The sequence below is a fragment of the Coenobita brevimanus genome, chromosome 40, assembly GCF_032717465.1.
Source record: "Coenobita brevimanus isolate Jiangsu-jjx chromosome 40, ASM3271746v2, whole genome shotgun sequence".
Classification (NCBI taxonomy): domain Eukaryota; kingdom Metazoa; phylum Arthropoda; class Malacostraca; order Decapoda; family Coenobitidae; genus Coenobita; species Coenobita brevimanus.
Window position 1 is genome coordinate 46,411,398 of NC_136993.1, and position 27,680 is coordinate 46,439,077.

The 27,680-nt window shown below is 40.6% G+C and overlaps 1 protein-coding gene across 1 annotated transcript in view; it reads left to right on the top strand.

Moving 5' to 3' along the window:
- The first annotated feature begins 8,216 nt into the window (after window positions 1-8,216).
- Window positions 8,217-27,680, top strand: part of LOC145397079 (glutamate receptor-like) — a 57,336-nt gene continuing 37,872 nt past the window's right edge. The window contains exons 1-4 of the mRNA XM_080270286.1: window positions 8,217-8,313; window positions 9,047-9,094; window positions 9,988-10,153; window positions 20,393-20,631. Coding sequence (XP_080126412.1) covers window positions 8,217-8,313; window positions 9,047-9,094; window positions 9,988-10,153; window positions 20,393-20,631 — 550 coding nt within the window. The remainder of the gene's footprint in view (window positions 8,314-9,046; window positions 9,095-9,987; window positions 10,154-20,392; window positions 20,632-27,680) is intronic.

A 27,680-nucleotide genomic window follows, 5' to 3' on the forward strand; every position in this document is an offset into this window, starting at 1 on the left:
CATAATATGGGTTAAACATACTCAGACTCAAATCTTCCTAGGGTTTCATTGTTTCATTGATCAGTTGCATAGTTTCAAACTTAGGTGAAGTCATCTTAATACTTGTGCTCATGTTTAAGTCCATATTAGGTAGTGGTTGGAAATGATTGTGTGTTATGATTGAGGGTGGCGTAGTGATTGATGGTGGATTAAGTGGATATGGATGGTGTAAATATTGCACAGTAGTCTAGTGCTATGTATAATCCTGATCCTGAAGTATGAGATGGTGGTATATCTGGACAGACTATGTAAACTGATGTGTTATGAGTGAATTTAAAAAACTGTGAGTGTCCGATGCGTTGATGGTGTACAAGCTTATCTCGAGCAAAAGTGAAGTTGCAGTGATTATGAATGTCGTGATTTCTTATGACAGCCATTTCACAAGGGACTGTTTCAGTAGACTGAAACGTGAATATGTACACAGGACAAAAGTGAAGAGCATGTAAGAATGTACAGCACTTTCGTCCAATCGTTGATTCCCTGGCGAAAGAGACAGTGTTCCGTCTCTTGGAGACCATGATGAGTTCGTTGTCAGTGTTGATGATGATGACCAAAGTGTTATTATTCTTAGAAGGGAAGGGGTGTATTTCGTATACTGTGAACAGGTCGTCATTTATGAATGGTACATGAACTACTACTGATGTTGGTGTTAGTGTTGCTTCTAAATATGGATAATATTGCATGAGATCCCTACTTCGGAACAAAGGCTTCAATTTATGTTTATTTATGCCTTGTCTAATTATCTGACGTAGCTCATGAACTGGAAGTAAGTCAATTGTGATCTTGCCATTACCAGCATTCGACATTCCTTGCATAAGTGTCCTGTAACGAACTCTAGTGGGGGTCTAAATGAGCATATCATCTTGCTATGTAAAGAAAAATCCATAGCATAAGTCCCTTCATCCTTCATCGTTACCTACCGACAAAAAGAAGTCTATTCGTTTTCTAATATGGTCATGCTGTGGTCGATGTCAGTGATGATGTGCGTTACGGTTGACTAACAGAAAGCAATAACTTGCTTGTTATATCATTCATAGAAGGAGTTTAAATCGGTATTTCAATCATGTAAATGATGTGCTGCAGATTTTTTTGGAACAGTTGCACCTATGTTTCATTGTTTGCTATATGACCTTAATTTATTTTTGTAATTATTGTTGTTTTCTTGATTGGTTTCATGAGTTATGTTCAGTTGTTCGGTGGTATCCGAGACTGTATAATTATTGGTTAGTTCCCTTGAAAATCGTTTCAAATGGTTAATATGAACTTGTTTCTCTTCACCACTTCACAGTGACCTAATTAAAACTTTGTTTGCTTTTATGTTAATTACTCTATATGGGCCCTCAAAATTTGGAGATAATTTATTGTCTCTCGTATGATATAGACAATGTCTCCTAAGCTGATAGGCGAGTCTCTTGCCTTTTTTATTAAATGCCTCCATCATTTCTTCCTTGGACATCGTTGTTTTTTTACTCTTTTACCTATGTCCTGGAATTCACGTAAACAAAGTTAAATCGTCGTAGTGGTATATGGGTAGATTCTGGCCTTCTAGAATCTCATATGGTAGTTTTTTATCTGTCCCATATATAATGAAATGTGGTGTGTCACCTATAGATTTATTTATAGATCCATTAATTGAGGCTCCTATTCTGGGAATCCAATAATCCCAGCTTGCACAATATTCTTTGAGAATGTGTCGTAGTACATCTAATACTTTTTTGTGTTGTCCCTCTACTAACCCCTTGGAGGCTGGGTGATAGGCTAAAACGTTAACCTTTTTGATATCTTAGCCAATTGTTTACATATTTCTTGCAAGATATCAGAATTAAATTCTCCTCCATTATCACTTATTAGCACCTTTGGGATAATAAAGTGACATATTACATTATCTATTATTGCCTTTGCTACTGTCTCTGCTGTTTTAACTTTAATTGGGGCTAAAATTACATAACAGGAAAAATGAACCGTTGCTACGAATAGGTATTGGTTATTATTGTATGATAATGACATCTTGAGTAAATCAACTGCGACAACGTCCCATGGTTGATGTGGTACAGGGTAATTACCCATCAGTGCAGGTGTGATTGGGTATCCTTTGTGTTTTGCACAGGATTCGCATCTGTCTATATGATTGTTTATATCTTTTTGCAATGATGGCCAGTAATATAACAACTGGGCTTGTTTGAATGTCCTATCCTTTCCAGGATATCCTGCATGTGGGCTATCGTGTATCGTTCGTAATACTTGGGGTATCATGTCATTAGGTACTACCAATTGTTTATTATTTCTTCAGCATTTTGGTTGTCCTGGGCTGATCCTGTATAAGGCATTATTGATTATTGTGAATTGTTCTAGTGGCACATGTAGTTTGGGTAATTGTATGTCATCTCCACTTTCTAACTTGTATATAACTTTAGACCATGTTGGATCAAGTCTTTGTGCTTTTGCGATTTCTTCGTGGTTTGGGATGTGTCTTTTGAGATCTAATGCTGTGATATGAATTGTCTTTGGGTTCCTAGATAATGCATCGGCTACTCGATTCATTTTGCCCTGTATATAATGAATATGGACATTGTAGTTTTCGATTGTACATTTCCATCTTGCTCTCTTCCCAGAGAGGAGTTTTTCTTTAAACATACCCACTAGCGGTTTATGGTCGGTGAATAAATTATTTCGTAACCATATACCAAATCTCGAATCTTTTGTAATGCAAAAAACCACTGCAAGTGCCTCAAAGTCTGTTGTGCAATAATTTTTCTCTGCACCTTTTATTTGTCTGCTGGTAAATACAATTGGTTGATTCTGTCCTCTTTTATCTTCTTGCATCAATACAGCCCCTAATCCTTTAACTGATGCATCTGTACAAATAACAAAGGGTTTTGTGAAATCCGGATATGCTAAACATGGTGCATTTGTAAGTTTATTCTTTAATTTGTTAAATGCTTGTTTTTGTTCTTCTCTCCATTGGAATATAGCATGTTTTTTGAATAGTTGTAATGGAGGAAAGGCTATGTGAGATAATTGTTGTATGAATGACCTATAGTACCCTGCTAGACCTAAAAATTGTCTTACTTCGTCGGTCGTAGTGGGTTCAGGGAAGTCTCTCACTGCCTGTATTTTGTCATCCGTGGTGTGAATACCTTTAACACTTAATCTATGGCCTAAGAATTTTATTTCCTTAAAGCAAAATTTGCATTTAGAAAGCTTCATTTTTAAACCAGCATCACCAAGCTTTTGTAAGAATAGGTCTAATTTCTGGAGATGTTCTGTGATATCTTTCGTTGTGATGATAATATCATCAAAATAAATAAATATTCCTTGTCCTAAAATTCCGGACAGTACGCAATTTATAAGACGTTGGAATGTGCCCGGGGCTGTCTTCAGTCCCATGGGCATTCTCCTGTACTGATAATGTCCTGTATTAGTGGAAAAGGCAATGTAATTACGTGACTCCTAATGTACTCGTATTTGATAGTATCCACTGTCCAAATCAGCCGTGGAAAATACATTATTTTCTGGTCCAATAATCTGTAGAATGTCGCTTAGCAATGACATGGGAAGTCTGTCCGGGATTGTGTGATTGTTTAATTTACGGTAATCTTCTACGGCACGCATTTCTCCCTTTCGTTTGGGCACGAAGAATAATGGGGCATTCCACGGGGAGACTGATGGCTCAATAATTCCAAGTTTTAACATTTCATCAACATACTGGTTTGCGAGTCACACTGGTACTACCAAGGTATTACCGATAGTTCCACCGAGAATACAGCATTCCTCCCGGGTTTTGCACCTACCATGACCCAGTGGCCAACACCTTCACTGCCAACTAGTTGCACCCTCTATTTGCCACTTAGGATACCAAATCAGCCGTCAACACTATGTTAGTAGACGACCAATGACCAAATGGATTTTTTTCAACATGATACGTTATCTGATCCCTCACTATCAGTTCCAGGAGTGATTGTAAGGTTGTCAGAGGTCCAGCTGTGGGTATTGTTAAGTGAGACACTGAGAATTTCGTCAGTGTTAGAGATATGATTATTAGTAGCACTGAAGATAATATAGAAATTAGATATTATCTGTTAATTAGTGAACTGTATATATTTTGCTTTCCTAGCATTAAATGAGACAATGTTATTTGTCCCTATTCAGTGATTTTAGATAAGTCTTGATTTATGGAGATTGCTGTACTGAGTTGAGAGTGATATTAAATTTTTGTGAATGGGTGTTGAAGTGTAAATGAACTTTGAAGCGTTCAGCCACCTACATAGGAGTGAATGGGATTATTGGTGATTGATACGTGATCATTAATATGATTTAGGAATAGGGTTTGAGTCAGAACTGATCCTTGTGGCATGCCGGCAATAACTGAGTGGAAACTGAAAACAAACACCATTTACTTTTACTCTTTTGTCTGCAGTAGAGAGGTGATGAAATATGTGAAACAAAAGGTGATAGGCCATAGCAAGGGAGTTTAAGTAGCAGGGAATTGCCACACTCAGTCAAAAGCTTTAAAATATCAAGGGCTACTGAATGAGTTTCTCCAGTGATGGTCAACTGACTAATGAATGGAATGTCTCAAGAGACTGAGTATGCCAACAATGGACCTTTCATGGTGAAAAGCATACTATCTGTCACTAGTTAAGTCGTTGGATTCAGAATATTTAACAATGCATTTATTAACTGCAATCTCAAATACTTTACCAAGAGAAGATATGATAGCTAGTGGTCTGTAATCAGAGGGGTCAGATAAACTTCTTTTCTTTGGAAGTGGGCGGATATTGGTTTCGTTCCAAGAATTAGAGAATGAAAAAGTACCACTGAATAGTCTGAATAATTTAACTACAGCAGAACAGGAGCAAGTTCTAGGGAACATTTTTTTTTTCTTTTTTTCAAAATGATTGTTGGAATGCCATCTGGACCTGGTAGCTTTGTTGGTTGGTAGATTGTCCAGGATGGATTATTTTTACGTATCTAGTCTGTATCTTAAGTGTAGCGATTTCGGGAGAGTCAAGTTCTAGTACAGGGACATTCTGATTGACTTGCTTTAACCCACCGTGTGCCGGCAGACTTTGGACCCTAATGGAGCCGTGGTGCCGGACAGTTTTTGACCTTTTTTTTTTTTTTTTCCAAAATAGGTTAGGAATGATTAGAAAACATGGAGAACGAATGTAAAAGTACTCACAGAAGCCATTTAGGTCGATTTTGAGGTCGATTCTTCCTGAGCAGGCGGCTGAAAACTTTGGAGTAACACCTGTAGATTTCACCGTCCACTACTGGCACAGAGTGAGAAGAGGCAGAAGGTCTGCATTTTCCTCATCGGTAACTATGGTATTCGAGCCAAGGACACTCTTGTTGGGTATACAGATGATATAGGAAGTGTCCCCAGGCATAGTTATGTATGTTGGCTCATTATGACAAGCGAGTGAGTGAGATGGATTGCCCATAAAATGTTTGTAATAGTTCTTATTCTACGTTTCTGAGGTAGAAAGTCTGTGCCCACACATATTATACCGTACATATTTGTTTTCCACATAACATATAATTCTACACAGGCTTGGTGTTTTTCCTCGCACTCTCAACACACTACCGTTCTCTTTTCTCACATGGCAAAATTCTCACACAGTGTCATTTTCTCGCAAACACACACACACACACACACACACACACACACACACACACACACACACACACACACACACACACACACACACATATGTAACTTATTTTACTTCAGTTACTATTATAATATCACAAACACTAGTTTCTTGTCATATTACATTTACATATGAGATAATTATCATTACATATTTACAAATAAATACATTTCACTTGCGTCATTTTTCGCACTCCTCTTTTGTTCAGTTATTAATGGAGTTGGGTGTGGTATTCCTCAAAGCAGGGAACGATGCATAGACCCACTGCAGTGTACGGGGCCTGACGGTGCTGTGTCGACACATGACAGTGCCATTGCACATTCCTGTGCATCTCTGTGGCAGGGACCATGCTGGCGAAGTGACGGCTGGTGAGTCGCAGGAGGATGTCACTGCCGTGGGGTTGACGAGAAGTCGCACGATCATGCCCATGGGTGCCGATGAGTTCCCTGCACATTTCTCTAATGAATGCCTCAAAGGTTTCGCTGGTTCCCGTTGTATTGGCGTAAAGGATGTGGGGATTCAGGACCGTGATATCAAGAAGATGAAAGAAGAACTTCTCGTACCATTTCATCATGGATCTAGCACAGTCAACACTGGATATCGTGGCGTGTGACTGGTCAACTAGCCTCATATTGATGTTGTGTTCTAGGACGGCTTCAGGCTTTCACACTGGCATCTGACTCTCGCTCTGATAGTCAGTTGACCTGTTAGGTGCATCAGAGGGCGGTGCACTGTAGAGAGAAGGTTGACTTCTCGGTTGTGGTGCCAGGCTATGGCAAGGATATTACTGACCTTATAAAACACCATGTCCTTCTTCACCAGCTTCCAGCCCACATGCACCATATACCGTCTGTACTTCTTTACGGTACCGCACACTCCCATCTCCTGCAGGTGCAGGAACCAAGCGAGAAGGGGGCTGGTGTACCAGTTATCCAGGTACAGTATGTGCTCACGATGAAGATACTTCTCCATCATCGTCTTCACCACGGCCCCTGAAAGTCCAAGAGTCCTTTTATGAACTGGTGTACAGGACTGTCCTGCACATAGCCAGTCTTACAGTCACACATAACGAAGCTTTTGAAGCCAAAATGGTGCCTCTTGCGGGGGATGCACTGCCTGAAGGAAATTTTTTCTCTCCACAACACGAGACTCTCGTCTATGACCAGGTCTCGGTGTCAATAGAAAGAGGTAGAGAACCTCTCCTTCAGGTGATCGAAAACCAACCGAATCCTTCTCATCTCATCCAAGTTTTTAAGGTTTACAGGGTTGAGAGCATCAAAGAAATGCAGGCAGCTCAGTATATTCTGGAACCTGTTCCTGCCCATAACTCTCCCGAAGAAAGACGTTGCCATCATGGGGTCAACAGTCCAATAGGACAGCAGTCTGTTCTTCTTGATTAGCCCCGTCAGGAGAACCAGGGCCAGGAACAGGTACATCTCATCCAAAGACACGTCGGCATCGAAGAGGCTGCTGTGGGGTGTTTGTGTTGCTCCCCCACGGCAGAAGGAGGCATATGCATTGGTCATGAGAACTGTTTTCAAGACTACAGGTAATTCTCGTGATAACAAATTCTTGAAAAAAACAATCCTCCTTGAGGCTGGAGTAAGGTCAGGGACAGTACAGCCAGCCCTATTACCGGTAGTGAAGGGATGAATGATGGGGGAAAAATCACTCCCATCATCCCACTCCCAGGTCACGTCATTGCCTCCATCCATGCCTTCTTCATCACCACTTGGGGCACCATCACCATTGTCAGGATGGGGAAGAAGTTGGGGAGGAAGTTGATGAGGAGGAAGCTAGGGAAGAAGTTGGGGAGTAGGTTAGAGAGACGGCCTTCCAGCCAAACTGCTTCCATGACCTTTGCGTTTCTTCCCCCTGCCTTTCCCCTTTCCTACTTTCTCCACTGTTTGAGGTTGTGGGGAGAAAGGGCGGGGAGGCAGAGGTGAGACAGCACGTGGTAGCAGGGTGGTGGAGGTGCTTCGCTGGGGTGAGGGTGTGCGGTGTGGTGGCCGGGCTGGAGTGCCACTTGAGCCAGATGAGTAGAATAAAGTATTACTCATCCTGTACTTCATCCTTTCGAGCCTTCCTCACTCCTTTTTGTTTTCCTGGGTAAGCCCACCCATCTAGGCAGCTTGGAGGTGCTTTCCACTGCCTTTTCATCACTAGATGATTCATCCAAAGGGCGAGTGCAGTGTGGTGCTGATGGTGGTGGTTTGTCTCGTGGCACACAAGGTTGGGACGTGGCTAGCCTATACACCATATACCTAGCCTTTCTTGGCGATTGTATTTCTTCATCACTGCTTGTTTCAATGACTGGTTGAATGTAATCTTTATCAGTCACATCGTCATCGATGAGTGAATCACATTCACCATCATGAGGGATGAACAAAAGGGCATCAATCTCAGGCTGTGAATGGCCGTGATGTGACATGATGTTCAAACAAGCAGTAACAAAGTAGGACTGAGGAGCGGGCCTCCCGCACTTCATGGGAGCGGCCTGGGTGACTCATAGCATGGGTACACATGTGGGGAAGAAGGTGCGTCTGTGTCCATGCCAGTCATCTCCCAGCAAATTTGAATAATCATGTGTTTACGCCGGTTGCAATTGCAGACCGTACAGGTATGGCTCCGGCACTTGGCAGGTTAAGGTAGGATTTTTGGCAAATGTGCTGGCAAGGATATTCAGTTTTCTACATAGGTCATTTATAGTGTTTCTATCTGAAGATTTTAGTGGAGGAACGTGTGATGACGTGCTAAAGTTACTGAAAAAACTATGAGGTGACCAGAAAATTCTATTGTTATTAGGATTATGTAATAGTCTGTATACTTGGTTGTGAAGAAATTGTCACATCTTATCTTACTTTTGTCATAACCTTCTTTAAATACCTCTCGTTGTTACATCAACCACCTCACCATTGGTCATAGGCCAACATTCATTGTTGTCTCTGGTTATCTACAGATTAAATCCCCTTACTCCCTGTACTGTCTGGCTACGGTACTGTTGTCATAGGGAGTACATCCAGATTCACCCCCATGGGCAGATGTCCAGTGGCAATTTTGTACCAGCTGTGGTACGAGATATATTCCATGAGTTATTTTTATGTGAATGTAATACTCTTTGAAGTACACAACTGAAGCATGAGAAGGATGCACAGTGTGTGTCTTTTGGGAAAATGAGAAGTATGGAGGGCAGGACACAATGCGGACAGTTATGTCGGCGAAGTTTTGTTCATGATTGTCCTTTCTTTCGCATCATCCCTTCAATTTCCATGTGCGAAAAATACACTATTTAACTGTAGCAGCCACTAACTATATATTATACTCAAAATATACCAGTATATTTTCTTTTTCAGGTGTGAGTGAGCCAAGAGAGCTGCAAGAGTTGATGGTGTACCGCCGCTGTATGTACTGCAACACTGGACAAGCGGACATTCAGGTTCTGTTCAGAAGAAATTTAACTTCACTGAGGAAAAGCACATTTCTTCGGAATGACATCCCCTTGTTCGAATGTAGGCTTATGTTTTCACACATCGTGCAAAAATCATATACGAGACAATATGAGAATAAGAACAATAATGAGTGACGGAAGGTGTGTGAAATAATGAAGGAAATATAAACTATACAGGAGTGTTAATATTAATGCATGTATATGACTGACAGACAAGTTAGATTATCTCCAAATATTACCCATGGTTTAAAAGTATGATGAAAAGAGATTAAAATCATGGTGTACTATATCTCAAAGTGAGATAACTTCAACACAAAATACATATTACGGGACAGATTTAACAATTCATAACTTATCATCATTACCAGGTTTAAGACACTGATTACCAACTTCGTAACCTCTCATCATTTCCAGCATTATCATCATTATCATTACATTTCCCACTGCTAAACAGGGTCAACAGTGTATCATTTATCATCATCATCATCACCATAACTATTACACGTACAATTCTGGGCAACGTAGTACATCATCACCACTTCCCACTGATATAAAGGGTACGCCATCTCTTATCACCATCATCATCATCACAACTATTACAACTACAATTCTGGGCTACATAGTACATCACCATTTCCCACTGATACAAAGGATACGCCATCTCTCATCATCACCATCATCATCATCATCATAAACATTTACAACTACAGTTCCGGGAAAGGTAGTGCATCATCACTATTTCCCACTCATGTAAAAAGTACGCCATTTCTCATCATCATAATCATCATCATTATCCTATTTGCTACTGCCATACCTAGTGTGGTTATATGTATATTTTTTTCATAGATCAGTTCCCTAATATGAACGGTCATGGCATGAAGATAGTGACTGCTCGCTTCTTCCCCTACGTGGACTACACTCCGGACACTGATGAACCATACAGCACCGCCACCCTTAAAGACTCCATGGATGCCAGACTCATCAAGGAATTCTCAGAGAAGTTGAAATTCACGTAACTAACTCTTTTGTGTATTCGGCAGGAATGTTGACCGTGCTGGTTGTCTACCTGTCCTTTCTCTGTGGAGGTTACTATTCTTTCTCTTACCGCACCTGCATTGCTAAATGGTGATTGGATTGTACTGAAGTGAAGTCCTTTTCTTTAAACTTTTCACTTACTTATACACTGTCTGTTCCTATTGGCAACTTTCTGGCCTGAGATTTCATAAAGGATAAAAGTGCTCAGACAGAGAACGCACAGTTCTTCGTAAATTGTCCAGATGTTACATCAACATCTGCACTTCCTGTACATTGCTTTTTACTACAGTTCCTTATTAAAATTTCTCTACTCTTGACCAATATAGGCAGCTATTGCACAGCTAAAGCCCCTTCATTTCTACTGAATTATGTGTTTCAGTCTTCCTCATATAGAAGCTAGATAGAAATATTAACAACGAATATTCATTTCCAGGGTTAAACTAAATTATGCACTGACTTCTCAACCTTTCTTGTTGATCACGTGCCAGTCAAGCAGATCATGTGTCAACCAGACAAGAGCTTGGGGATATTCATTTTTCCAGGCAAGTTTACGTTACTGCTGGGTCTTCGAGGCATTATGGAGAAAACCGGTGCTCGGTAAATGCTGTCTTGGGAATTATGTTTCCCATCTTTACCCTGCCTAGGAACAGGAAAGGAGGCAAACATTTTAATTTACCTACACCTTTTGCCAGACGCCTCTATCCCGCAAGGGGCTGCCACAAACAAATCGCCTCCATGTCGCCCAATCCCCCGCCATTTCACTGCTCTGCTCCCAGCCCACACACCCCTCTCTCATATACCTCTCCACTCCATCCCTCCATCTCATCTTTGGTCTCCTCCTCCCTCTCCCCCCGCCTCCGCCTCACTCACATACTCTCCTCGTCGGTCTCTGTCTCCCCATCCTCTCCACATGGCCAAGCCACCTCAGTGTGTTTTTCCTTATGCTTCTTATCACATCCACATTCACACCACAACGCTCCTTCACATCCTCATTTGTCACTGTGTCTCTCCTTGTGACCCCACATGCTCCTTCCAAATAACTTATTTCCACTGCTCTCACTCTTGACGTCTGTCCCTCCAACAAGGTCCAAGCTTGACTTCAATACGTTAGAGTTGGTATCACAATACTGTCATGTAGTAACTTTTTCACTTCCATGACTTCCCCGTTTCTTATCACTGTTTTCAACGAACAAGCAACCTTTCTTCCTTGTTGTACCCTTTCAAGCACTTCACCCTCCAAACTTCCATCCTTACTCATCACACATCCCAAGTACTTAAATGCACTCACATATTCCATTTCCTCCTCATCCAACCTCATGGTACATTCACTGACTTACGTCTCCCGAGGACCATAACTTTACTCCTCCCCAGATTCATCTTCTAACATATCTGTAAAAGATTTTTTTTTTTTTCATGTGACAAAGTAGGAACCAAAGGCTAAGAGCCCGCAAACCATTCCTTCCAAGAAAAAGAAAAAACAACAAAAACAGTTCAACAGAGAGCCAAATTCAAGATCCATTCATTGCGAGATGCCTGGACAAACTGCGTTTGAAAAACTGGAGATCATAACTGCGTTTGAAAAACTGGAGATCATAATTTATGAAGTAGGAAAAACAGACAGAAGAAGAAAGTTCCAGAGTTGGCCTGCCGCATAAACTGAAGGACTGGGAGTAACGGTTAACTCTTGCATTAGAGAGTTGGACAGAAAAGGGATGAGAGTTTGTTGCTAGACGGGTGCTACGCGCTCATCGTGGAGGTGGAGGGATGCAAGCAGAAAGTTCAGAGGAACAGTGACCAGTAACAGAAGAATTACGTCTGACGTTTCTACTTAGACTTTAATGCTACTATGCAAACTGGAGTGCAATCCAATGATATCCCAGTGTGTGATTAGTTTTAATGCCGGAAAATAATTTATGAGTTGACCTACACCTTTGAGTACCTTTTTTTAATATTACGGTACTTAGAGTGGCGTATGAAGAGAGGGAATTGACCCAAGCGAACTGCCACTTATTTCTTCTTCTCAGCTAGTGTGATACGGATGATTTGTCCTAAAAAAATAAAACGGAGCCCTTTTGCCATATATTATATACTCGTAATATATTCCCGAAAATAAACAATACCAGGATCTTGACTGTTAACTGGAAAGAATTCCCGAAAATAAACAATACCAGGATCTTGACTGTTAACTGGAAAGAATTCCCGAAAATAAACAATACCAGGATCTTGACTGTAACTGGAAAGAATTCCCGAAAATAAACAATACCAGGATCTTGACTGTTAACTGGAAAGAATTCCCGAAAATAAACAATACCAGGATCTTGACTGTTAACTGGAAAGAATTCCCGAAAATAAACAATACCAGGATCTTGACTGTAACTGGAGAGGACTGAACTTTGTCCACGATTATTGTATGTCTCGAATTATGAAAGATAATTATGTAATGACAAAGAGAAACACACAAGCAATGCGGAAAACACTTCTAACCCGCTGCAGCATATTTGTTTTTACACATTTGGCTCAGTCCTGTTAGTTTTCACCATTGCAGAAACAATAACCCCTTCGGCATCTGCAGATACCACTTTTGACTGGTCTAAAAGTTTTTAAAAGTTGTCTGCTTTGGAGATAAAATTTGCTGTTTCTTATGGATTTTCAATGCACTGAAATCAGATATGATAAAAAGAGCAGCTGATTTGCTAGTGTTTCGAAAATAAGTTTTATATATTACATTTATGTACATAACGCCGACAGTACACTGTTACTCATAAATTTCAAACCAATGTATTCCCATCTGTTTGTGATGCTACATGAATATATGACATACCACGTATATAATACTCTTATTATGTGTCAGTACATAGTTCAGCCATTATTCAGCTTCTGAATTGTGCATATGGGCTTCTTTCAAGTGTTCATGAAATGGAGCATCCCTGACAATAGCCCGCAAGGGTTGGTGGGGCCCATTTGCCCTGATACAGTTTCTCCATTGCTGCTCTGTCCTGGTGAAATCGCTCGCCATGCTCGTCGCACACTGCTCCGCAGTTTTGTGGAAATATATTTAAATGAGAGTGCAAATAAATGAGTCTTGAGTGACTTGTTGCAGGCAAGCTTATTGTATGTCGTAAGCAGGTTTTCCACCAACTCCCTGTAGTTGTCTGCCTTGTTGTTGCCAAGAAATGTTGTTGTTACTAGCTCGAAGACTTGTCAAGGATCCTTTGCCACACATTGCGCTCTCAAATGCATCATTTCGAAGAGGTTAAGGAATCTGAAGACCAACAAAAACACATTTATTTATTTTTGTTTGACTTAACCCTGGGAATTTCACACAGGCATACTTAAAGGCTTCTTTGATTTTGTCTTTGACAAGTGGTGAATGCTGAACGTTCTTCCTCTCTGGCTCCACTGACTATCGAATGAGCAACCAGTCTCTCTTAGTGTAGCGAGACCGTCTTGCACGACTATCTTCTTCACAGAGATAACAGCAATACTCTGTATATCCATTCTGCAGACCAAGTAAAATGGCAATAACCTTCAGGTCACCACAAAGCTGCCACTGATATCGGCCGTCGTTTATGCACCTCAAAAGTGTTTTTTATGTTGTCATAACTCTTCTTTACATGAACTGCATGACCACCTAGAATGGATGGCAAAACATTACCGTTGTGCAGCAAAAGACCATCAGGACTCGTCTTTGATGAAACAACGATGAGTCACCACTCAGTTGGATTATGGACGATGTTGAGAGTTGCCATCAGACCATCGATGTTGTTTCAGGCTACAAGATCATCCTCCATGAAGAAATACTGGACAAGATTCTTTTGACGGTTAGGAACATGGAAATCCTAACACCATCTGACAGGAATTTCCATTGCTGTAGTTTGTAGCCCAACAACTCTGTCTTGCTCTTGTGCATTTCCAGATCCCTCACAAGATCATTCAGTTCAACTTCTGTAATGAGGTGTGATTCGTGGAAGAGGGTGGGTCAAAATCTGAGTCAAGTGACGTTGATGGTGCAGAGGTAGATGTTTTGAGATTCCCTTCCTCCTCGTCTGATTCAAATAGGAAGGATTCTGGTGTTTCAGGAACAGGCACCAATCCCCGTGGGATACTAAGCGAATAGTTGCCAGAATTTCGGATATTTTACAGTCCACTTTATCTGCTCTGACAGACCGTTCCCGAATAGGGGCCACCATTCTGAAGTAGCAGTTGCTTTAATGATGTGTTGGTTCTCGACAAATCATTGGTTCTGCAAACGGCATAGATTTCCTTTTCTTAATAAACCACTGGCGACGATTTGTTGCACAAGTGTTGCAGCATATAGCTGGAGCCCGGCTCTTGTCTTGATCTCCAGTTTCACAGCCACATTACAGGTGGAAGTTTTTCTTAACCACAGCGGTAATACTATACTTTTGATTCAGATGTCATTTCGCCACACATATAGCAGAAATTACCAGCTTCGTTAAATCAAGTATGAGGCATCACTGCTCACTTTGGCTAAACAGAAATATGTCCCTTTGCAAAATCAAACAGTAATATACAAAGAGGGCATCGACTGTACCACCAGTCGAACAAGGCAGTAGTCCGAAGATGGATGGAAGGCCAGTGATAGGGAGAGCTAGATCTTCCATTTCATCAGCCCATGGAACTATCTTCTGACCATCTCCTTTTATTGTTTTTTTGTTTTTGTTTTTTTTTCACTATTTCAGTAACAGAAAATAGACCAGCATAATCTCTTATAGAATTTCCTCCAAATGTCGACACCAAACTATTTGCACAATACACACCACACTTCTTTTTTAAGTTAAGTAAATGGCATCTCAGCATCAAGCCTTTATTGCCCCGGAGGGGAGGGGGGCATAAATTCTCCCACCATCCTCCTCTCTCCCAGTGACGGCCAAGAGAATTGCTTGGAACCACTGTCTGACCCACTTCTTCATTTTCTTTGACATTCACTGCCTTTCCTCTAATTTCTTATCTGTTGAACACCACCTCTCTTCCTCTAAACCTCACCTCTTCCTTACTGAGACCCAGCTGTCTGAGGCGACTGATACCAAACCCCTCTCTATATCCTCCTGCTTTCTCTCTCTCTATCTATATACCTAAGCTGTTTGGACCCCCTTTAGCAGAGACAGGACGATACACTCCCAATTTTCTCACACACACACACACACACACACACACATTTACTCATATCTTAGTCCCAATGGCAGAAGGGACAGATTCTCACCACACCCCACTGCACAAGGATCAACTGCGCAGTGCAATCAGCTACATCCGTTGCAGGGCCCAACAGCAGAGCTGATTTGTCTCCACCACATCATAATGGACCCATCCCCTTACCAGCACCTGACCTGATCAACTGATCAGACCAAATGTGGGACAATATCCTCTCGGGCCACATCACCATTTATCCATTCACAATTTTTCTCGAGTCATCCTTATCACGCGGAGCCATTCTTCCTTTCTCTACAAACATAACACTCGCATCTAATGCTCTCTTCACATTGTCCATTCATCCTATTCGTGGTCTTCCTCTCAGCCTTACATCTCTCACATCCGACCCCATTATCTTTTTCACCAATTGCTCTTCATCCATTCCCTCCATATGACCAAACCATCGCAACACTCTCCGTTCAACTCGTTCTCTATACTCACTTCAGTGCCAAAAGTGGCTGTTGTTCATATGTACGCAACAACATATCTTTCATGTTCCTGAAGTTGAATCTTCTAATTTCTCTCCCTACTGACCTCAGCTATTCTGTCATTCTCTGACTAATGTGTGTGTGCTGTTTACTTATCTCGTGATTCTATTGACTATAAAATTTTCTTTTACTGTCTTCCTTCAAAGATGGAACATATCCTCACAATTTCTCCTTCCTCTGAAATCTTGAATTTTATGTTATTGCAATTTTCACAACTACCTTTGACCTTCTTCTTTCACTGGTCCACCTGCTGAACAAGTCTACATCTTCTCTATGTTTAATGACCTAAAGCAGCTTGCTCAATATCCTACATGAATCCCTGCCTGCCTTTGAGAGAGTTCCAACATACCTGACCTTTTCCTTACAACTAATCCATCTTGTTATGCTGTAAATAGTTTCTCTGTTAGGTCCCTCCAACCATGACCTCGTCATCTTAACCTGTCCTATCATTCCAGTAACTCCTATGGACCCTACCAAGGAGTGCGCAGCTTTGGCACTGTAGGGCTACTGATTGGGTGGCTCTCAGGCAGTAGTTATTTGATTTTCCCTGAAATGATTACCGCTTCTATAGCCGTGATCCATCTCAGTATGACTTGCACATTATGAGGGTTATTCTCTTGGGCATGAAAGCATACATTCCTCTCTTATCCTGTGTCTATTGAAAAAAAAAAAATGGTTTAATCGCATTTGTTCTACTGCCGTCTACAACAAGGAGAGAGCCTTCAAAAGTTACCATAGCCAATCTTTCCTTGAATTTCATCTCTTTTATACTTCTGTCCAGAATCGTGCCAAGTCTGTCCTTTGCTCTGCCAAAAATAATTTCATTCTTATTAAATGTTCTGAACTCTCTATCTCAAATTCTTCCTACTCTTTCCGGCATCTTATCAATATCCTTTCTAACAACTTTACTTCATCATCCTTCTCTCCTCTTTTTCGCTCTGATGACTCTGCAGCTGTTTCTTCTACTGATAAAACACAGCTCTTAGCTCAGACTTTCCATTCCAATTACACTTTCGATGATTCTGGTGCCGTTCCTCCATCGCTTCCCTTCCTCTGACTTACTCATGGCTGATATTAAAATATCTTCAAGCGATTTGTTTTCTGTCTTAAATGGCCGCAATGCTAACAAGGCATATGGATTTGAAGGTGTCCCTCCGAATGTCCTCAAGAGCTGTGCTTCTGTGCTACACCCTTCCTGGGTAAAATCTTTCGCCTCTGTCTATCAACTTGTACCTTTCCTTCTTGCTGGACGTTTCCTCTCATTCAGCCTTTCCCGAAGAAGGGTGACCGTTTCCAACCCTCTAACTATCGTCCAACAGCTTTAATATCTTGCATCTCTAAAGTTGTTGCATCTGTCCATTACAAAATTATTTTAAGGCACGTTTCCAATCATAATCTTCTTCACGATTGCCAGAATGGGTTCTGCCAGGGACACTTCACTGGTGATCTTCTCACTTTCCTTTCAGATTCCTGGTCATCTTCCTTTTGGGACTTTGGCGAAAGCTTTGCCATTGCACTTGACATCTCAATGGCTTTCGACTGAGTCTGATATAAATCATTAATATCCAAACTGCCCCTCTTATGGTTTCTGTCCTTCTGTCTGAGCCTTCGTCTGTTGCTTCCTTTCTTGTTGTTCTATAGCTTCTGGTCTAGATGGCCACTGTTCTTCTAGAGCTATCAATAGCAGTGTTCCTCAGGGCTCAGTCCTATCACCAACTCTCTTCTTTCTTTTTATCAATGACCTTCTAAGCTGAATATCTAATGTGGGAAATATTTTCCCCCAGAGCAGTTGCGCTCTCTATTTTTATCATAGTTATCCCTGGTTAAAGGCAGAGGAAAAATAGAGACCGTTGTTAATTGTTCAAGCGGTTTTAATAACCCAGAAATGACGTTCTCTTTAATAATTCTTGTTATTGATAAATTAAATGCTACTGCATTTAACCCCCGTGGACAATTATACTTTGTAAATACAGGTAATTATGTGGTATTTTCCACTGACCTAAACTGCGTCTGCGCGTTAGGTGACGTGGCAAGCAGGGAAAGATTCCCCTGTTAAGGCAGATGTGGAATTAAGATATTTACATTGTTAAAGGGAATATTTGGTCTAACTTTAGTTTAAGTGGAACTAAGATTAATTTGTTAGATTTGCCCTGTACATATCATGATGTAATTTAACTGTATTTAGTACTGTAATTAAATAAGAGTTGGCAACCCACAATTCGATGAAGAGCTGGGGCTTGCCGCGTTCACTCACTCTGCTCCTAGCTCTCGTGGAGTTAGCACGGTTGTATATACACACCATAAGGACGCTTGCTTGCTCAAGCAACTATACCAAGCAGCCTCATCGTCATCGGTTAACGATCACTCCCTCTTCACTAGCTAAGTAACCTTTACGAATTGGCCAATTCAAGGGGGGATTAGCTATGGGATAGAAGAGAAATAGTTATTGTAGGTGAGTTAAGTTCAAGTTACGTTTCGCCTAACTCTATGAGACTTGTTTAATTTACTTAGACAACTTTAGGGAAGAGGAACGACCTATTAGTTGTTTACCAGAAAATTCTTGCATAGCGGTGTCCCGGCAGTGATACCGACTTGGATACATTAAACATTTTTCACATTTTGGTGCCCAGAAAGAGGGCCCCGATTTGTTTAACAGAACTGGTAAACATTTTTCACATTTTGGTGCCCAGAAAGAGGGCCCCGATTTGTTTAACAGAACCAATAAACATTTTTCACATCTAACGTTATCCACTCATATACTGATGACTCCACACTTCACCTTTCTAAATGCTTCCCACAGCGTCCATCTCTGCAGTTACTTCAACAGAAAAGGGATGAAGAGATGGTATCCTTAATGTCTGGCTTGGATCTGATTGGGGTAAAATTAATCTTGTTATTTTTAATGCATGAGAAACGCAACTCTTGTATCTTTCGACTCGTCAAAATCTGCTACGGGAATATCCTCGAAATTTGAAAATGCCCAACTCTGTCTTTCATCGTCTTTAATCATTTTTGGATTTCATTCCTTTGGAATTTATCTTGGAGAGATCATATTATCTTTCTTGTAAAATCTGCTTCCAAGAGATTAGGTATGGTAAGCCAAATCATTACCTACTTTATCCCTTCATTGTAAAACTCTCATGCGTGAGGAGGATCCGCACGTACAGTAGTTCACAACAAGGTTGGGTCGAAGGCTTTTCCTCATATTAGCTCTCCTCCTCTTATTGGCTCCCTTCAACTTGCATCTCCTTGTTGTACCGTTGCATCTTTATCTCTTTTCAGTCACTGATTCAATGGTCATTACTCCTCTGAACCGTCTGGTTGCATCCCTCCACCACTACGACGTGTGCATAACACCCGTCTAGCAGTAAACTGTCATCCTTTTTCTGTCCAAGCTCTAATGGAGGAGTTAACCATTACTCCCGACCGTTCATGTATGCAACAGTTCAACTCTGGAGTTATCGTTCTATGTCTATATTTGCTACTATCTATCACATGACTTTCAGTCAAGGTATCTCGAAATTAATGGACCTTGAATATGGCTCTCTGTTATCTTGCTTTTATTTTTTTCTTGTAGGGAACATTTTTCGGACTTCTGGCATTTCGTTTCTTTTCCCATGCATATATATATATAAAAATTTGAACGACACCATTTGATCTGCAGGGTTTGTATAGGACAAAATATTTTGTGATGTAACCTGAATAATGATTGTATCATTAGTGACGTCTGAGAATGATATGATGCAGTTCATGACACAATAACAATTTCAGGTGGCATCACGCATTATTTTGGCAAAACAGCCAAAGCTGTCCAAACTCAGTAAAACTTTTATTTATACATTCAGTCAAATCCTTGCCCGTGTTTGGATCATTTCTTGTTTGAAATAAGAACCAAGTCCAATTAGTACTCAAGTATCTTAGCTATTGAAGTCAATGATCGTAAATACTAAGCAAGTGGAATATCTTAAAAAGTAGAGCCGATCAGACATTATAAGCATGACTTTCGTTCTCAGTGACCCCAAATTAGTAAATTTGACTATTTTTGTCTCGGAAGCATTTTCCATTTTGAATACAAACTCATTTCCACCCTGTTCCCACTATCTCCATACCACTTTCCTTAGCTCAGAAGAGACTTTTCGAAGTCAAGGGAGGGATTAGATATGGACTAGTACTACTTTCTTACTGGAGTGATGAAAATGGCATCACAACCTGTGGTAACAGTCTAAAAATTATTTAATTTTTAGGCTGTTACCACAGGTTGTGATGCCATTTCCCTCACACCAGTAGTAAAAGTATGCTGGTCCATCTCTATTTCCTCCCTTTACTTCGAAAAGTCTCTTCTAAGCTAAGGAAGGTAGTTTGGAGATAGCGAGAACAAAGTGGACACGAAGTTTTATTCAAAATTGAGGAAATAATATTCAGGTTTCTTCTACCCCTTCATTTCTGTCGTACTTTAAAAAATTAATAACTTGAGACATTTCTTGGGTAAATGGTGTTAAATCAGTATAATCTTTTAGCTATGTTATTCGTGAGGAAATAGACCGCTTGTGGAGTAAACTGAAAAATGGGGTGTATGATGGCATGATGGGCCGACTCCAGAGACACGAGGTAGATTTCTGCACCATTTTGACCCCTTTACGAGAGCGGCTGACTATTTTGGATTACCTGAGGACTTACCCATCCGACCCCATGACTGTGGTGTCATTGAAGCCACCTCCTCTACCACAACACCTCGCCCTTGTCAGACCATTCACAGGTAACTATCACTAAAGCTCTAACTGTCCTTTGCCCGTCACTCATAGGTTCGTCAAAATGTCATTGTTTCACCATGCTGGTTTTCATGTGCAACTACCTGTCTGACCTTATAACCGTACACTTGTTCCAACTCATCTTCCACAGCACATGAGCATTTATGATCAACAGCATGTGAACATGTATATGACCATCGGTGGAGATCTGAGTGTGGTCGAGGGAAGTGTAATGAGTGTCTGTTAGGGTGGGTGGGAGGGGCGACAGGTGCAAAAGGGAAAGGGAGTCAGAGGCAGTGACAGAAAACGGAACAAAACAATGTTTTAATATGAAACCAGGTGAGTGGAGAGACTTTCTGATTGTCAAGAAAGCACATCAGCCAACTCTACGTATAGGAGGTTACTAAGAGATTTTTACCTTGTTTAACACCAGGTAGTGATGCTCACCTTTGTAGAAAGTCCTTATTTAAGGCATTTAAAAAAAAAAAATCTGCGGTGATAAGAATTTTGAAGAAGCTCAGAGGCAAAACGAAATAAGGGGTAGAGAGATAAAACATGAATTATATTTTTCTACAATGAATAATGTAAATGCCATTGCAAGAAATTCTTTCGCTTAATTACTCTAGACCCGATTGTGTCTCTACATTGTGTTAATTGAGAAAAAAGAATTTACCCAACGTTTTGCATAAAAATCGTATTTTTTCCCACCAATACAATAGCTGGCAACCTTAATCGTCAGCATCATTTATGATCAAATCGCATCTTTCCTTTCGTGCCTAATTTTCGATGTCACCATGTACTGTAATTCTAATTCTTGTTATTTTGTGCCATTAGCTGAGTAAATTTGAAAAGAAATTGCAAAATTACATTGTTAATAATTTATACAACGTATTTAAAAGTGTTGTATCAAACTCTAACACTGATTACAAACGAGTGAGTGATATTAGCGAATGACGTTTACTCTTAGTTAAGTCTGGAAATGAGTGGCCTGGCCCAACCCGACCGTCACGCTAAGCAGAAGCTAATAGCTTTCCTCCTTTGTGAAGTAGAGTTTAAATTCTTTCTGCATGTGATACTTTCATTCAATAAATTTTATCACCTAAAAACTCACCCATAAAGGCGTGGGAACCTCTTGGAATCCCGAGTTCTCCTAGGGACTGTTCGGCTCTAAATGTGAACGAATCACATTTTAAAAGATTAATAAATCACAGTAAAATAGATTTTCAATTATAACACTGTGTTTCTTTGGCATCAGCTCTATCAATTAAATATTGGAGATTCCGCCTATAATCTTATAAAAAACATGGTGCTCACTCGCTCGTCACGCGCATTTTACTGGTATGGTGTATATTAACCTTCTAATATGGATAGTGTTAAAGAACAGAGAAAGATAATGTACACTTTAAGTGAGAATACTAAAAATCACTGCTGTCCCGCAAAGTTCCAGGTTCAAAACAAAAGAGTTAGGTAAAATTATAAGTTAAAGTTTAATGCTCAAACTAACAACTAAACATTCAGGACTCATAAGGATAATGTAATGGCAAAAACAGGTTAAATATATGGTTAACTACAATAGCCTCTATTAACACGAAATTAGCAAGAGTAAATTTATCTAAGTCAGCCCTGATGAAATGAGAAAACAAGATAATGCTTAGTTAATGCAACATATATTATTACAGATACAAAATATTATCGAAAATGACTGACATAAAAACACATGAATCACAAAAACCTCACTAGGTCTACGAATCAACACCTAATGCTATACAGTACAAGGAAAAAAATGTAATAACACTTATACTCAAATTACACAGCTGCTAGATGGCTGGAGACTTCCTGAGCACTCACAATAATAACAACTGTACAGGGGAGGACAGAGATGTGAACAAAATGAGGAGTAGATCTAAGTGGCAAGTAATGTAGAGACTGAGCTCATTATATAGGGGCTGGCATAGCTTGATACAATTTGTAAGAAGGACGCGCAAATGAAGCCATGGGGACAAAGAGTTGACAATCCTGCTCTGAACAACAGAAAGACGACTTACTCTACTATAAGGGTAGAAGGGGGGAGTGAGGTAGAACACGCTCGTGATCAAACATGCAGCATACTGTACGTTAGAATTACACAAAGGATGATGAAATCATAGGCTATGTAACACCTCCCCACAAAGAAAAAGAAATTTACAAAGGAAATTTATTACTCTAAAACAATCTGTCTAAAGTCTAGATAAGCAATCTGCAATAACATTTTCTTTCCCCTTGACGTGCTGTATGTCTAATGAATACTCCTGAAGTATTAGACTCCATCTTGTCAATCTCTGATATTTATCTTCAAACTTACTAAGGAATTTCAGTGGGTTATGATCGGTATAAATGATTAAGGGGTCAAAACCAGAACACAAATAAAATGAAAAATGCTGTAAGCCCAAAATCAAGGCCAAAAGCTCTTTCTCAATAGTTGAGTAGTTCTTTTGAGGTGGATCATTCTCTTGCAGCAAAACAGCCCCAGCTCCTGTATCACTTGCATCAACAGCCATCTTAAAAGGCTTAGCAAAATTTGGAGTAGCGAGCACTGGCTGACTTAATAGGATAGCTTTAAGTTTGTTGAAAGAGGATTCACAGTTATCGGTCCAGACAAATTTAACTCCCTTCTTCAGTAGGTCTGTAAGTGGTGATACAAGAATAGAAAAGTTAAGAACAAATCTCCTGTAATAACCTACCATTCCCAAAAATCCTTGTAGCTCTTTCCTACTTTTAGATCTGGGAAGATCACTTATAACCTGAACCTTAGCTCCTGGTGGTGCAACGTGTCCATCACCAATTACATACCCAAGATACTGAACTTTAGCTTGACCAAACTCACACTTTGATAAATTAGCTACAAGATTAGCCTGAACCAAACGCTCAAGAAATTTACTGACATGGCATAGGTGATCTTTCCAGTTGTCACTGAAGATTAATACATCATCAGTATAAACAACACACCCTGCCAAACCCTCTGTTACAACATTCATGAGCTTCTGAAAAGTGGCTGGTGCATTCTTCATACCATATGGAATTACAGAACATGCAAAAGTCTTTCCTAGTGTTACAAAACATGAGATTTCCCTAGCACGTTCAGTCATAGGTACTTGCCAGTATCCCTTTAACAAGTCAAACTTACTTATGTACCCATCCTTTCCGATCTTGTCTATGCAATCTTCCACGCGAGGGAGAGGGTAAGTGTCTGTTTTGGTTATCTGATTAACACGTCTGTAGTCGATGCAAAGCCGCTGTGACCCACCTGGCTTAGCGACTAGAGTGACAGGAGAACTCCACTCACTCTGACAGGGCTCAATCATCTTGTGGTCCAACAGGTAACCAAGCTCCTTCTGGATGAGAGGAACTTTCAATGGGTTCACATGGTAAGGAGGCAGTTTAATTGGCTTTGCGTCTCCAACATCGACATCATGCATGAACACAGTGGTTCTTCCTGTAGTGGCACGGAACACTTGCGGGTACTCCTGCAGTAATGCCGAAAACTCCTGCCTTTCCTCAGGAGCTAGATGAGAAAGCTTAGTCTGGAGATCATTCATGATATCAGGATTCTTCCCCAAACTATCACTCAGGCTCATGCTGCATGGGAGAACTTCACTTGCAGACTCGAGTGGAACAGCTACAGTGCAGACTGGGTTATTTTCGTCCCGCCTGTGATATAACTTTATCATGTTGATGTGACAAAGTTGCTTGTTCTTTCTACGATCTGGTGTGGCGATGACATAGTTGACATCACTGAGTTTCTTCTCCACAAAATAAGGACCACTAAACTTGGCTTGAAGAGGTTGCCCATGCACCAGTAGCAGAATCAAAACCTGATCTCCTGGCTGAAAGTAACGTAACCTGGATTTCTTATCATACCAAGTCTTCATCTTCTCCTGAGCAGCTCCTAAATTCTCTCTCGCCAGCTGTAAAGCAGTGGACAGCCGTTCTTTGAACTTCATCACATACTCCAGCAGGTTGACATCATCTTCCTCCGACAGCCAGCATTCCTTGAGTAACTTAAGGGGTCCTCTTACTTCATGGCCAAACAGTAGTTCAAAAGGTGAGAAGCCCAGTGGTTCATTTGGAGATTCTCTTGTGGCAAATACAACGAATGGAAGACCTTTATCCCAGTCTTTCTGATGTTCCAAACAGTATTTCTTGAGCATCGATTTGAGTGTTTGATGATATCTCTCCAACGCTCCTTGAGTCTGGGGATGGTAAGCTGAAGACGTGATCTGGGTGATGCCCATCTCTTTCAGAGACTGCTTGAAAACATTTGACATGAAATTACTTCCCCGGTCTGACTGTACCTCCTTGGGCAGACCAAACTTTGTGAAGAACCCTAGCATTTCCTTAACCACGTTCTTTGCTGAGATATTTCTAAGTGGAATGGCTTCAGGATAACGAGTAGCCATATCAATCAGGGTCAACACATAAGAAAATCCTGAAGAAGTCTTAGGAAGAGGGCCCACAATATCCACCAACACACGGGTGAATGGCGCCTCAAGAGGAGGAATGGGAACTAGAGGTGCAACCTTTTCGGTCTGAATGCACTTCCCCACAACTTGACAGGTGTGACAAGACTTACAATACCAGGAAACATCTCTGAAGATACCTGGCCAGTAGAAGTGTTTCAAAATGCGTGCCACAGTCTTCCTCACTCCAAGGTGTCCTGCCAAACTGGAATCATGAGCCACTCTAATGATATCCTGCCTACAAACACGAGGGATGACAACTTGATGTACAACCTCCCATTCACAGTCGGCTGATGCTGTTGGGGGTCTCCACTTCCTCATAAGTACTCCTGACTTTATAAAATAACAAGTAGAAGCACCAGCTGACTCTTCCTCACTGCAAGCAGGGTTAGCTAGACCTTTCAACTCAGGGTCAGCAACCTGCAACTCAACCAACTCTTGACGAGACAAATTATGAACACTACGGGGTACTGCCTCATCTGGTGAGTGGTCCAAATTAGCAAGAAAAGGGTCAGCTAGGATAACATCATCATCATTATCCTCTAAGTCACCAGTAACTTTAGACTTAGCCCTAGTGACAGGACATGCAGAGAACACATCAGGGACATCACAATCCTGGGCCGCAGCCACTGGCTCACTAGACAACTGACGAGCTGGACACACTTGACTTCCACCAATATCATTTCCAAGTAAGAAAGTTACACCTGACATTGGGAGTGTCTCAACCAACCCAACCATAACAGAACCATTAACAAAACCAGACTCTAAATTCACTCTGCACAGAGGGACAGAGAAGTAATTATTCCCTACACCTTGTAAGATTACAGTTTCATCAGAGGAATTAACATTAGAGCCTACAACACTGGTCAGCATAAGGGATTGGTAAGCACCTGTATCACGATATATTTTAACTGATTTCCTGTCATTACTGTCCAGAGGACTGACAAAACCATCAGACAGGAAATTAGCACATGAACTCTTGAGAGTGTCACCCACGTTACTGCTGAAAAGAGGAGCTTCATCATGAGAATTTAATTTACCCCTCAAAACAGGTTCAGTTAACTCAGTTAAAGAATTCTGGGAACTCTCAAGGGTGGACACTAGACCAATTGACTGAATATTTAAAGACTCCTTTTTGTTCACATCACGCTGTCTCCTGAAACATTTCTCCGTAGTATGGCCAAGCTTACTACAATAAGTACATTTACTTTTCTGAAATCTAGAGGTGAAGCAGGTATTTACTTCCTGAGAAACATCATCTTTATTCTCTTTCCTGTTACCTGTACTCTGAGTAGAGGTAACGTACTTACTCTCAGCTTTCCTTTTTTCTTTAGAATATCTCTTGTGAGTGAGAACATATTCATCAGCTAAAACTGCAGCATCAGACAAATTATCTATTCTTATCTCATCAAGATATAGGCTTACATCTTTATTAATACACCTTTTGAAGTCCTCCAGCAAAATCATCTGCTTAAATTTACCAAAATCAGAATCCACATTCTTAGAATTTAACCACTGCTCTAACAGATCTTCTTTGATTTTTGCATACTCATCATGGGATTGCTTATCTTGCTTATAAGTTGTCCTAAATTTTACTCTATAGGCTTCAGGAACAAGCTCATAGGCCTTAAGAATCAAGCTCTTAACTACATCATAATTATCACATTGATCCTGAGGCAAAGATGCATAAGTTACTTGAGCTTTACTGGTGAGAACAGTTTGAAGGAGTACTGGCCAATACTTTTTGGGCCAATTAAAACCTGTAGCTACCCTCTCAAACAACTGAAAATACTTTGTTAAATCAGATTCATTAAAAGGAGTGACAAGTTTAACATTTTTAGCCACATCAAAATCATCAGAGCTAGATGATCCAGTTCCACCTTGTTTCATGCGATACTCATGGTCTGCCTGAATCCTAGCAAGTTCAATTTGTGCCTGAGCCTGTACCTGTGCCGCCTGAATACGAGCCTGAGATTCAGCCTTCTTAGCACGAGCCTGAAAGTCAGCCTCGTTAGCACGAGCCTCCTGCAGGGCTAGCTGTAACTTAGCTAATTCAATCTGCGTTTGCTCATTTGGAGGAGTTACATTAAACAAGCTTTCATTAATCATGTCAACAATTTGATCTTTAGAATGATGAGAGTGAACAGCAATTCCCAATTGTTGAGCAACAAGCTTAAGTTCATTCTTTGTTCTTGTTTCTACATCACACACTGTTTGCACATTTGACAAAAAATCTTTGGCTTCATCAAACGTAGTAATAGTAGACATCATGAATAAATCAGTCACAAAATATCACGCAATATCCTTATGATGATATCCTGAATATCCTGGCGAGGTCGCCAAATTCATGTTATGGAACAGAGAAAGATAATGTACACTTTAAGTGAGAATACTAAAAATCACTACTGTCCCGTAAAGTTCCAGGTTCAAAACAAAAGAGTTAGGTAAAATTATAAGTTAAAGTTTAATGCTCAAACTAACAACTAAACATTCAGGACTCATAAGGATAATGTAATGGCAAAAACAGGTTAAATATATGGTTAACTGCAATAGCCTCTATT